This window comes from Podarcis bocagei (assembly GCF_964188305.1).
Source record: "Podarcis bocagei genome assembly, chromosome: 13".
Classification (NCBI taxonomy): domain Eukaryota; kingdom Metazoa; phylum Chordata; class Lepidosauria; order Squamata; family Lacertidae; genus Podarcis; species Podarcis bocagei.
In genome coordinates, this window is record NC_138138.1 from 26720364 (window position 1) to 26734322 (window position 13959).

General features: G+C 48.5%; 1 protein-coding gene across 4 annotated transcripts in view; it reads left to right on the plus strand.

Annotated features, from left to right (window-relative positions):
- The window catches only part of SMARCE1 (SWI/SNF related BAF chromatin remodeling complex subunit E1), a 30010-nt gene extending 19898 nt beyond the window's left edge, over window positions 1–10112 (plus strand). For all 4 annotated transcript variants that reach the window (XM_081166646.1, XM_081166648.1, XM_081166649.1 and 1 more), the window contains 3 exons: window positions 1189–1290; window positions 3960–4170; window positions 8364–10112. In XM_081166646.1, coding sequence (XP_081022772.1) covers window positions 1189–1290; window positions 3960–4170; window positions 8364–8575 — 525 coding nt within the window. In that variant the 3' untranslated portion in view covers window positions 8576–10112. The remainder of the gene's footprint in view (window positions 1–1188; window positions 1291–3959; window positions 4171–8363) is intronic.
- The last annotated feature ends 3847 nt before the right edge of the window (window positions 10113–13959 follow it).

Below are 13959 nucleotides of genomic sequence, written 5' to 3' on the forward strand. Positions count from 1 at the left end.
ACATACGTTTAGAGATGATTGGAAAACATTTATTGAATAGATGGGAAATAATTGTGTACAGCTGAAAATGTTGGCAGCATTAAGATAAATTCATGTAAATAGGTTTTGATGGATGCAATAATGGAATACTGAATGGTACAGTTTTTGTAAAATATGCAGGGATTTATGATATGTAAAATGAACTATGGAAAGAGAAGAAGGGAAGTCACTGATATCTCAAGGATGTAAAATGAGCCACCTCTTTTTAGTGCAACTGTATGATACCTGATCCTGAACAGTTGGTTCCACAGTGTTGGACCCACCACCAATAAGTCCTTGGGAAGAGCTTACACTTAGCTATGAGGACACCTTGAGAATTCCTTTGTATACTTCAGGAGGCAGCATATGTGCATATTAAAACTAAATTCAAAATAGCACTGCACCTTCTGAACTGTATGGCTAAAAAGCCAGCCCAACTAACACCTTCCAAATGCATTCAGCCTGGCAAATCTCTTGGGAAAGAGTTCACAGTTGTGGACCATCTCGGCACACAAATGGAAATGTCACCAGGACACACTCAATTGATAATAGAAGGACTTGTAAAATATGGATCTTAGCGTTCAAGCAGTCAGGCATGTGTGTATGTATATGGAGAGGTATGGGGAGAGAGAGAGAGTCCTATTTTAAAGCACAGATAAATTAGCATTTTTACAGCCATTTGCAATGTCTTTAAGCTTGGGTCTGGAGCGTAATAACCTGATTGTACAGCGTTTGAGGCATGCTGGTGTGCTGCCAAAAATAAACTTTACTTATTAGCAGAAATTAAGGACGTAATTATACTACAGTCTTAAACCTTCCCACATACACACATCCCAAATATGGGTCTTTAGAATTATGATCCCGTGAAGAGGCCTCAGCTCTAACCATTCTTACAAGTCTCAGGCAGAGGGATGTTTGAAATGGTCCACAGGCAAGAGCGTGGCAAGGATTTCTTGGGAGGTGTTTGCCAGTGGAATAAAATGGTTCACATTACTTGGCCTCATTTTGTTTCTGAAATCATCTGCTTTTATTTCAAAGTAGAGGATCTGCATATTTTTCTTCAAATTCCCCACTCTCAAATATAGCAGTCTTTTGCATGAACATTTGAATTAACGTGTGTGTTTGTGTTACAGCTATGTGCTCACTTCTTAATCTCATTTTCCATCACAGCGGAAACTAGAAGCTGAGCTCCTGCAGATAGAAGAACGTCACCAGGACAAGAAAAGGAAGTTCCTGGAGAGCACAGAATCCTTTAACAATGAGCTGAAGAGGGTAGGGTGCTGCAGAGCTTTTCTACTTGTTCCATGGACTAGTAGGCTTTCTCAGTCAAGGGCTGATGTGTGACTCCCCAAAACAGAGAGGAGGAAGAGCTGAAATCCTCTGCCATTGCAATTTTCTAACACTTTGTTCTACTAAGTCCGTCCGGTCCCATGAGCTCTTTTGTCTGGAAAGACTAGGGAATGAGCCTGAGACTTTGTCTTCTGCTGCGTATCAGCCCTAGGGTAGGTTTAGTTTCCTTTGAAGGAAGGCTTCACCTTTTCGAAATATTGTGCCTCCCAGTACACAGGTTGGGAAGGAGCAATGGGGAAATAGCATCTTGCACCAGTAGTCTAGTTCCAAAACAAAATAAATACAGGCCAAAGAGTTCACAGACTTTCCTTGTAAGAGCCAGCTCTCACTGAGATGGTTAACTTGCACCATGTCCAAAGGCAGTTTGTGGAGAAAACTCAAATTGCTGGATATACCTTCAAATAGAAGATTAGCCTTCTCACTAACATGCTGGGTTTCAGGTGGCCTTTCTCACTCACCTCCTAGCTTACTATGTGTAGGAATATTGTCAGTGGGGGAGCATTCTCTCATGTGAGCCAAACACACCTTAGTCCAGCCTTTCTCAACCTGTGGGTCCCCAGATGTTGTTGAACTACAACTCCCATCACCCCTAGCTAGCAAGGCCAGAGCTCAGGGATGATGGGAGTTGTAGTCCAACAACATCTGGAGACCCACAGGTTGAGAACCGCTGCCTTAGTCTGACACCCAGTCATATTAATCACCTCTCTGGAAACGAGGCCCATCTCAGCTTTTAAGATTCAACGAGGCTCACAATATTTGATGTGGAATGAACGTGATGGCTCCCCTCCAACATACCCAGCTCCTGTGCTTCCCAGTGACTCCTAGATCATGATGTCTGAGACCAAAACAGCAGAACTGCTTTCTATCTTAGTAACTATTTACTTTTTCTCGGTGCTTTTTTTCTGGGCGGGACACAGAGGTACGCATACCCCTAAACGTTTTATAAATCTAAATTTGGCCTCATTGAGGGGCAGTACTTCAAGATGAGTAGGAAAATGAGAATACCCCTAAACTTTTTTTAAGCACTACTTTTGCTCCAAGCCCACATAACACCCCAAACTAAACTGCACGCTCATTGTTGCTGGCCAAGATCCATTAATTAATTAAATGGTTGTTTGACAAAGGGAAGCGATTCCGTTTCGGTACCGCAACCCGTCCTGACTAGCTGAAACTCTAGAGGAAACGTCTAGGGAGTTGCAGTCTGGCTGTTGAAGCCTGCTGTAGAAAACTGAAGGTGTGAAATTCAGATTATCATTGGAACGACAACATCCAAAAAAACCAATGCATGTCACTTTTCCACACAAAGCAGTTTGCCACATAAGTACAGCAATGACGGAAATATAAAAACTCCCCTCGTAATCCCAGCTTGATGTGTCAGGGGGCGTGTGTAAAATCTGTTCCACAAACAGAACCATTTATGGGTAAGAAAATCTTCAAAACCTGACGCAGTAGGTGTTTTTATAGTAAACCGTGGCTACAACCAGTGCTTTTTTTTTTCTTTCTAAGAAAATGTTTAGGGGTACTCTCATTTTCCTACTCATCTTGAAATACTGCCCCTCAGTGAGGCCAAACTCAGATTCACAAAATGTTTAGGGGTATGCATCCCCCCAGAAAAAAGGCACTGGCTACAACAGTCAGCTATTTGTCTCTGGTATGTGAGCAAAGCAATCCACACACAGAGAGTCTTCTGTACAAGAGGGGCTCTGAATGGAGCTGAGGTGTCTCTCTGCCCTGCGTGGCTCTGCCGGAGCTCCACCATAGGCGGGGAAGCCCTGCTGGTCAGGAGTGTCCCAGTGCTCCTGCCCAACCAGTGGCATCCTGGCCAGCAGTAGCCAACAGAAACCCCTGAAATGCCGTGTTGCAGGAGGGAACTGCTGGCTCCTGTGTAGACCCTCCTGCCATCACATGGCAGCCACAGGGCCAACCTGGGGTGCTTTGCTGTTCCAGGCTGGGAGCTGACTCGGTGAAGGAGGAGGTTTCCCTGCCTCTCTCCCCATACCTTCTTCCCAGGCTGGCGCGAATGCTGTGGCTGTGAATGCAGCGCTGGCTGTGCTGCCCCACCAAGCCCCACCGGATTTTTTTGGAGGGTGAATTAATCTATAATGTGGTCCCAGCACTTCCCAACAAGAATCTTACCAACTCTGTTTAAATAAAGAAGCGAGCCCACCACCGGAACCAAGCAGTGATAGATCGGACTAGTTCAAATTAATTTTAAAGGTTTTTTTTGTAAGCTACAACTGAAACACACAAAGCTTGTTGGTTCTTAGGAATAATAGTTTCCAAGCTTTGCCAGCACAGATGGCTTGCAGTTGCCTCAAATGTTGGGTTTTGGCTTTGATTCTCTGCTAAGATATCTAAGATAGTGTATATGAATCACACCTACAATGTGATTTATACATACATATTGTGCACCTTATTTCTGCTGTATGTATTATCCCCTTATTGTATATCAGAGGGAGGGGAGACTGAAGTTGGGAGAAAATGCTGAGCCTAAGGCTGCCTACTGACTTCATAGTGGAGACAGGACTTGGTGATGAGAGAACCTGGATTTTAAAAGTGACATGTGATTTTTCCCTCTTCCCCACATCCAGCTGTGCAGCCTGAAGGTGGAGGTGGACATGGAGAAGATAGCGGCCGAAATCGCTCAGGCCGAGGAGCAGGCCCGCAAGCGGCAGGAGGAGAGGGAGAAGGAGGCCGCGGAGCAAGCCGAGCGCAATCAGAACAGCACAAGCGCCGAGGAGGAGCAAGCAGCCAGCAAGGCAGAGGAGAAGAAAGAAGAGGGGAGCACTCCGATGGAAGCAGGTAACCGTGTGGCAAGCCCAGGTGTTTGGGGGGGAGGCTTCCCTTGAAGCAGCAGTGGTGCATGAGGGGGGCATGTAGCGGAGGTAGGGAGAAGGGCTGATGTTTTAAGCTGAGCCTATCTGAAGTCTGTACAGTGGTACCTCGGGTTACAGACACTTCAGGTTACAAACGCTTCAGGTTACAGACTCTGCTAACCCAGAAATAGTACCTCGGGTTAAGAACTTTGCTTCAGGATGAGAACAGAAATCGTGTGGTGGCAGCGGGAGGCCCCATGAGCTAAAGGGGTACTCGGGTTAAGAACGGTTTCAGGTTAAGAACGGACCTCCGGAACGAATTAAGTTCTTAACCCGAGGTACCACTGTATCAAGTAACACCCTCCCTGTCCATTAGGTCGAGTCGTGACCGACTCTGGGGTTGTGGCGCTCATCTCGCTTTCTTGGCCGAGGGAGCCAGCGTACAGCTTTGAGTAGCACAGTTGAGTTTTAGTAGGCTCCCCCATCAACCAGTGGCTTCCCCTTTTTCATGTCTTGCGCATCACCGAGGGACCAGGTTACAAGCCACGTCTGGTGACACAGATGCGAGGAAGACTGAACTCTGCAGTGACTTAATAACCAGGGCTTGTCTTTAGTTGCCATTTATAATACAGCCAGCCTTCCATTCAGAACAAAGTCTCCTCTTCTGTAAGAAAAAAGAGGAAGAACTTTCCCGAACTTGGTGCAGTCAGGCTGGGTAAGAGCCTTGAAGAAGAGGTGCCCAGAGCAGGGCTTCTTCCTCGATTTATGCCTCTGGGTCTGTGGAGCTGCTCCAAAGCAATATTCAGCAGCTGATTGTTCAATGGAAAACAAGTTTGCCTCCGAGGGTCCTTTTCTCTTAGTAGGCGTTGAGGCTTTGTAACACCTAGCTCCCACGCCACCCCGCAGCCAGGGGGAAACAAAGCTCTCAGTGAAGGATAGAATAGAGAAACCGCATTTCCTTACATGCTTTCCTTGTTGGGCGAGAGTGCAGAGCCCCCCAAATCCTGGCGTCATAGAATTGTAGAGTTGGAAGGGGCCACAAGAGTCATCTAGTCCAACCCCCTGTAATGCTGGAACCTTTTGCCCAACATGGGGCTTGAACCCACGACCCTGAGATTAAGGGTCTCGTGCTCCACCAACTGAGCTACCAAGACTGAAAGAATGAACTCTGGGAAATAGTAGGCCTGCTCCTTTCATCATTGCTCATAACTCAGTTATATTGTTTCGTTTGTAACATAAGAGGGAAAATGACTATTGCTCATTCTTAATCTAAGCACCATCACCAGGACTCCTGATTAGGCGTTTGGGTATGTGATGTTGAATGTTAATTCTATTCTGTCCTGTTTCCCCCTTTTTATTGTTTTTGCTTAAACCACTTCACAAACCAGGAACTTACACGTTGACCACTAATAATGAACCATATGCTGTAGATAGCACTACAGATTTATTATGCTCCTTTTGTGATACACAAATGCCATGAGACTTGGTCGGTTTATTTGTATTATTTATTATTCCTGTGATGCTTAATTATAAAGCCTAATTAAAAAGTTATTTAAATAAGAATGCGAATAATAACTCAGATACATTTGGAAGGGTTATGCAGCCAGGCAGCAGGGCCTGCAGCCAGAATTGTTGAGGAAACCCAGCCAGATGGGTGGGGTATAAATTATTATTATTATTATTATTATTAGCACTCCTTGGAGCTACCGTATTTTTCGCCCTATAGGACGCACTTTTTCCCCTCCAAAAATGAAGGGGAAATGTGTGTGCGTCCTATGGGGCGAATGCAGGCTTTCCCGGGCTTCTTGCAGCTCCGCGCCACCCTCCCGATCCCGGCGCGAAGCTGCGCGGAGCTCCGGAGGGTGGCGCGGAGCGTGCCTGTGCTCCAGGGCTTCTTGCAGCTCCGCGCCACCCTCCCGATCCGGCGCGAAGCTGCGCAGGGCTCTGGAGGGTGGCGCGGAGCTGCCTGCGCTCCAGGGCTTCTTGCAGCTCCACGCCACCCTCCCGATCCCGGCGCGAAGCTGCGCGGGGCTCCGGAGGGCGGCGCGGAGCTGCCTGCGCTCCAGGGCTTCTTGCAGCTCCGCGCCACCCTCCCGATCCCGGCGCGAAGCTGCGCGGGGCTCCGGAGGGTGGCGCGGAGCTGCCTGCGCTCCAGGGCTTCTTGCAGCTCCGCGCCACCCTCCCGATCCCGGCGCGAAGCTGCGCGGGGCTCTGGAGGGTGGCGTGGAGCTGCCTGCGCTCCAGGGCTTCTTGCAGCTCCGCGCCACCCTCCCGATCCCGGCGCGAAGCTGCGCGGGGCTCCAGAGGGTGGCGCGGAGCTGCAAGAAGCCCTGGAGCACAGGCACCTCCGTGCCACCCTCCCGATCCCGGCGCGAAGCTGCGCGGGGCTCCGGAGGGTGGCGCGGAGCTGCAAGAAGCCCTGGAGCACAGGCACCTCCGTGCCACCCTCCCGATCCCGGCGCGGAGCTGTGCGGGGCTCCAGAGGGTGGCGCGGAGCTGCAAGAAGCCCTGGAGCACAGGCACCTCCGTGCCACCCTCCCGATCCCGGCGTGAAGCTGCGCGGGGCTCCGGAGGGTGGCGCGGAGCTGCCTGTGCTCCAGGGCTTCTTACAGCTCCGCGCCACCCTCCCGATCCCGGCGCGAAGCTGCGCGGAGCTCCGGAGGGTGGCGCGGAGCTGCCTGCGCTCCAGGGCTTCCTGCAGCTCCGTGCCACCCCCCGGATCCCGGCGCGAGGTCCTGCGGGGTCGCAAGGCTTGCAGGCAGCAGCCTGCAGCCCATAAGCTCGGGGGATAGCAGGGAGGCGCAGCGCCGCCACCCCGCTATTCCCTGACCTGATCTGAAGGCTGGGGGGGGGAGCAAGCTTGCTTCTCCCCCCCGCCAGCCCCACAAGCTCGGGGGACAGCGGGGCAAGCCGCTGCCCCACGGAGGCTAGAGATGCTGTCCCTGAAGGCAGAAGAGGGAGATGGAGCGCTCTGTCTCTCTCTTCTAGCTTGGGGATGGCTGCGCAAACCTGGGGGGGAAATAAAATTTTTCCCCTTGATTTCCCCCCAAAAAAACTTGGTGCGTCCTATGGGCCGGTGCGTCCTATAGGGCGAAAAATACGGTAGATGGGATGGTGTTGGTAGGGATTGCCCCTTTTTGTGCAGACCACAAAAGCACTTCTGCCTCTCAGCCATCCTGATTGTCCTCACAGCTTAATTTGGGGCAGAAGGAAGGCAAGAACTAGGCTGTGCCAACACCTCCCAAAGAAAGATTTCAGTAAGGGAAAGCTTTTTGTGTGGAATTGGACTTCCTTGAATCTGTTCCCCATTGTACTGCACACACTCCATTCATTCATTCGCTCGCTCAGCCCAGCAGTTGATTACCATGGCTATGGTGATGCCTCCTCACCTTTCCCCCACATCTTCGCAACAATTCACAGCCCTTTCTGCCCCTAAGCCCCTGTACTGGCAGATCCTAACCTTCAGAATGCTCATTCCATGACATCATAGCAGTCCGGCCAATGGTTGGAGAGGTGGCTGCACATTTTCAGTAAAGGGAATTTAGAGTTCATGCAGCAGGCCAGCTAGGGAGGTTTCAAACAATTCTGGTGGAATTTAAGGTGGAGGATTTGGGGAAACTGCAATTAAAACAGTTTCTGAATTTCCATACCTTGTTTAATATGATTACTGAGCCATATCCCTGTGATAAGTAACCAGTCTGCCAAATTACCAAATATCAATTCCCCTTTTTCCCTCCTAAAAAGTAAGGGGAAATGTGTGTGCGTCTTATGGAGCGAATGCAGGCTGCGCAGCTATCTCAGAAGCCAGAACAGCAAGAGGGATCGCTGCTTTTGCTGCGCAGCGATCCCTCTTGTTGTTCTGGTTTCTGAGATTCAGCGTATTTTTTTTCTTGTTTTCCTCCTCCAAAAACTAGGGGCGTCTTATGGTCTGGTGCGTCTTATGGAGTGAAAAATACAGCACTTGGTTGTTACACAACCTAGGCTCTACAAGCCAACAATTGCCCCAAGAATCTACAAACAATACCCATCTTATGCATAGCAGCTCTTAAGACAGGGTTGCTTTGTTTTGTTTTCTTTCTGGGCATGCCATGCGTTGTTTGAACACCTATTGTTGTGCCTGAAAAGCTTTCTAAATTCAAAGGAGGGGAAATCTCACTGACAAACTTGTTTCTGTGGCAGAGGAGCCTCCTGCGGAAGAAGCCATTGAGAGCCAGCAAAACGGTGAAGGGACATCCACTCCGGAAGACAAGGAGAGTGGCCAGGAAGGAGTCGAAAGCATGGCAGAGGAAGGAACGAGCGACAGCAACACTGGTTCCGAAAGCAACAGCGCCATGGTCGAAGAACCGCCAGCTGACCCGGTGGTTCCGGAAGACAGTGAAAAGAAAGAATAAATTTTTAGCTACTTTTCATGCATCTCCCTTTTTTAAAAACAAAAACAAAAGATTAACAGCATGGGAAAGAAAAGAGGTGGTATGTAGGCTCCTCTTGGTATCGTTTCATGTTTTGTATGTTGGTCACCACCAAATAGTTACTGGGCATTTTTACTTTTTGTGACATCCGATATCCAGGGGTCATAATGGATTTAGAGCGATCAGTTGGCACAGAAGCAGATCACAGCTCGCAGGTGCATCATAATCCACAACAGCAGCATCACTCTTCTCTCTCAAGGAAGCAATTTTACTCTATGATTTGCTTTTTAAAATTTTCCTTATGCCCTCTTTCCAGGGAAAAGTTACAGAGTGTTTTAGAGAAGCATCCACATATCTGAATAATCCCTTTGTTCTCAGTTGGAGACTTGGCAACTTCGAATCAGCTTATTAAGGTATAAGTTCTGCCAAATTCACTCTCCCTCTTTCGCATTATTTAAAATTGTGCGTGGAACTGATACTCCAGACGTCCATTCCTTTCAGATATAATTAAAAATTGGTTATCAGTGAAAAGCACAAATTTCCTTCCTGCAAAATTAAATTGCCATTTGTTTTTGTGAAGAAAGGAAGTTTCCTGTTCCACAAAACTGCATTTCTGAGCTTATTTTTAAACCCCTTCTTGTTTTATTTCCTCTCTACCCAAAATACTTTTTTAAAAACACCACACACCTCATAGTTTTAAACTAGTTTTTTTTTTTAAAAAAGAACTTGTTAGGGAAATCCTTATACAACTTTGCATGGAAATAGCATGGAAAGATCTGGATAAGAGCTACAATCACAGGACACCTTCTTTGCCCTTAACGTTCCACTTTTTCATTGTCTGTAAAAGAAAATCTGACTTTCCAATGCTGGAGGGGGGGAGAGATAAATGTAATATTTCAGAAGTCTGAAATGTGAGAAAGGCCTTTAACCAGAATGCAGTTTCTCCCCAGGCACATGGTGAAAATGCAACTGCATTATACAGCTTCATTAAGTCTTGGAGCTCTGTGGAGCAATGTGGGATCCTTGAGGGATTCACATCACCACCATTTTCATGCTCCTTGATCCCTTTCCTGAGAACGATTTGATGCAAAGGCGGTAGTGGAACACAATCCAAGGCAGTTGTTTGAAGCTTGTCAGAGCGTTTCCCCTCCCACGCTGCGCTGTATTACCACAGCACCATGCAAGCAATTCACGTCAAACAGCTCTTTGGGGTTGCAGCGAGCTCTTAGGATCCCTTACAGCGCCACCAAGTTATTTGTTTTCCTTGTTAAACGCAGGCTGTCTGAGAATTCTGCTTCAGGGTTGCCCTCCACAGACGTCTTCTCAGAGGATTAAAAAATAAATTAGTAACTTTAAGGGAAGGCAACGCCAGTCTTTTTGTGAGTGTCTCCTAATCCGTTGTTGGTTTAAGGATTTATGGTGGGTTTTGTTTTGTTTTGTTTTTCAAACAACTCTCTTTGTTCTGTTTTAAATGGTTTTTCACGTAATAAACTAAAACATGTTTTAAGAAAATGGAAAAGTGGTAGCGGTCTGTACTTGTCTCAAACACATTTGTTTAAAGCACTGGTTCCCCACCCCCCCCAAGGAGGGGAAATAGACCTCTGAAGAGAACCATCTTTTTTTAAAAAAAGCTTGAACTCCTTCCAACATGCCTGCACAGTCATACCTTGGTTCTCAAACGGAATCCATTCCAGAAGTCTGTTCAACGTTCGAAAACCAAGACGCAGCTTCCAATTGGCTGCAGGAGCTTCCTGCACCAATCGGAATTCGCGACGGACCTTCGGCTTCCGAACAACGTTCGAAAACCGGAACACTCACTTTCGGGTTTGAGGCATTCGGGAGCCAAAACATTCAAGAACCAAGATCTGACTGTACAACACATTGAAAGCACATCATCCCCAAAGAAGCATGGGAATTATAGTTAACCCCTTCACAGAGCTATAGTTCCCAGGGGTCTTCGCGGGGAGGGGTGCTTGAAAGGTATGGTATGTACGCAGCCTGGGAGACCTGGCTTCAAATCCACATTCTGCCCCATGACCTTTGGCCAGTCATCTCTCAGCCTACCTCACAAGGGAGTTGTGAAGCTATAATAAAGGTAAAGGGACCCCTGACCATTAGGTCCAGTCATGGCCGACTCTGGGGTTGCAGCGCTCATCTCGCTTTATTGGCCGAGGGAGCTGGCGTATAGCTTCCAGGTCATGTGGCCAGCATGACTAAGCCACTTCTGGCGAACCACAGCAGCGCACGGAAACGCCGTTTACCTTCCCGCCAGAGCAGTACCTATTTATCTACTTGCACTTTGATGTGCTTTTGAACTGCTAGGTTGGCAGGAGCAGGGTCCGAACAACAGGAGCTCACCCCGTCGTGGGGATTCGAGCCGCCGACCTGATCGGCAGGTCCTAGGCCCTGTGGTTTAACCCACAGCGCCACCCGCGTCCCGAAGCTATAATAGGGAGAGGGAAAAACATATATGCCACCTTGAAAGGGAAGATATGAATGTAAAAATAAGTAAGAAACCTAGTAGCTTGCTCAGCAGGAAGCTACTTTGGGGATTTTGGGAGGGCAGTTTCTTCCTCCTTTTTGGCAAATGCTTGACTGTACATTTACCAGCACAGCTTATATGCCTCCCTCCTCAGTTTGCCTTCACTGGTCTCATCAGTTAACCAAATCTGCAATGCACTCACCTCGCCCTCTTATAACAGAGTCATACTTGACGGGCAAGACTGCCTATACAGGAATAATCCAGGAAGCAGTAACTTTGAAGGGAAATGGTCCCAAACCAACAACAGATTGGGAAAACCATGGCAGCGAGCAAGATCAAAAAATAAATTTAATCTCTCAGTTGAAGTTCCCATGAAAAGGCGGTTTTCATTCCCCCCACCCACCCAAAAAAAATCTAAATGGAAGAATATTCAGGGCTGCCCTAGTGATGCACCCCTGCACCTGCAGAGACGACTGCTGGCCAGTCTTTGCTGTGCTGGGAAGATTTAGTTCTTTCTTGGTTGGTTGCAAATACATCAGAGCTTTGGCAGGGAATCTTGAGAATGAGAGATGTGGGTCAGACTGTCAGGTGGCATGGGGGGGGGCATGGAACATGAGCCCCAGGGAAGTTTGTGGCCTCTGTACCAACATGGACAACCATCTAGAGAACCTGCAAAACTCGTTAAGGACATACCACTTCTCCCCCAGAGAGATGACCATATTGAACACTTATTTTATGCCCTGCTTTTCCTTGCAAGCTCAAGGCAACAAACCCTCACTTAATCCTCACAACCACCCTTTGAGGTAGGTCAGGCAGAGAAAAAGGAGGCACTGGACTAAGATCACCCTGTAAGCTCCATGGCTAAGCAAGAATTTGAATCTGGCCCTCTTCAGTCGCCTGGTGCTCTAACCCAGCCTTTGCCAATCTGGTGTCCTTGACACTTTGCTCTACAACTCATACCAGCACATGCTAGTCAGAGCCGATGAGAGTTGTAGTCCAAGACATCTGAAGGCACCGGGCTGGTGAAGCCTGCTCTAACCATTGCACCACACTGCTTCTCTGCTGCTGCTGTTGGCAGCTGGCCCTGGTGTCTCAAGTCGCTTATGATGCTTTAAAATGCTCCTTCATGGTTTTCATTTGTTTTTTTCATTTAAGAGCCTCTAAGCCCAGGCTCCACAGTTTTGCACACCTGCTCGCTTAGCGATTGGGTGGGGAGTAAATGATTTTCTGTAACATTGCCCGCGGTAACTTTCAGAGCTTGTGTGTTCTGATGTGAAATCCCCAGGAGGACTTGGCTCCCGGAGACGGTTAAAATCCACACCATCAAAGTCCCTTGAGCATGCTCTCCACCCAATGCACAGGTTGCCGTGTTGCAACATGCTTTCGTCGTTATCTTGTGTCTTCAGTGCATAAATCGGAACATCATTTGCCATGCATGGACTGAACTTTGTTTAGGACCTTCATTCAAATGAATCTGGAGGAACCTCAAAGCGTCCACTTGGGTGGAAAGGCATTAAGAACAAATGATAAAATTACAAAGAACCGAAGGACTCTTATGACGATTGCAATGTGCATCTCTCTCTCTCTCTCCGTTGGCATTCAGTTAGTTAGCTTTGCCATTGGGGCTGAAACCAGTTATGTGAAATTGGCCGAGATCAAAGTGCAGATTCACGTGGGAAACACTGCAGAGGGTTGCGTGGCTTAATTTGGGGGAAGGTTTGTAGCTTAGCACTAAATCATTTTTGTTTTGCATGCAGAAGGTTCCTGGTTCAATCCCTGGCATCTCCAGGTAGGGTTGGGAAAGTCCCTTGCCTGAAACTCTGGAAAGCTGCTGCCAGTCAGTGTGGACAGTATTAAGCTGGGTGGACTGCTGGTCTCTGTATGTCACCCTCTACAGAGGGTGGAGAAGCAGTTGTGTCTCTGCTAGATCTTTGCCTATGTGTTCCTCTCAAACAAGAAGCTGCCAACGTTCTCCCTCTCATCAGGGCCGTCTTTAGCATATGCGGCACTGGGGTGCAAAAAACTGCCCAGCGCCCCCAATTTTTGGGGGGGGAGGCTAAAGTTGTTGAGCTTCTTTTTGGGGGGTACGCAACTCTCCCATGCCACTGCGGGTGGAGGGAGGAGAGCAATCCCTGCAGAGGCTTGGGAGGAAAGCTGTGTGAGCAGTGTGTGTGCGCTGGGCAGGCCTCTCAATGGCCCACTAATTCCAGGGACGCAGGAGGGCAGAGCTGGCAGCTGCCTCAGCACCCACAGCAGAAAAGCCTGCGGTGCTCTGACAGGCTCTGCTCCGCTCGACAGCGGCTGTTTGGCTGGCCTGGCTCTTCAATCCCCGGACTCCAAATCTCAGCTCCAGACTCTAGGCCTGGATCCCCTGAGAGCCCAGAGCCCGGGTGCCCCGCACCCCTAGCGCCTATGGGTGAGCCGGCCTTGATCCCAGTATATTGATAAATCAGTGCCTGGATGGATACAGCTCTGAGTCTCCAAGGGGAAAACAGCTTAATTTCTAAACTGAGTACAATGGTACCTCTGGTTGCGAACGGGATCCGTTCCGGAGGCCCATTCGCAACGTGAAAGGAATGCAACCCACAGCTGCGCGTCTGCTCACACGCGGGTTGCTATTCGCCGCTTCTACGCATGCGCATGACATTATTTTGCGTGTCTGTGCATGCACGAGTGGCGAAACCCGGAAGTAACCCATTCCGGCATTTCCGGGTCACCGCGGGACACAACCTGAAAAAACGTAACATGAAGCAAATGTAACATGAGGTATGACTGTATTGCAGATTCCTAAACCTGCCTGGAGGTTATAGCGCGTAGGGGTTTTTTAATCCTAGATTCAGTTGTATATCATATAGGATGGTAGTTGCCCTTTCTATCCAAGGCA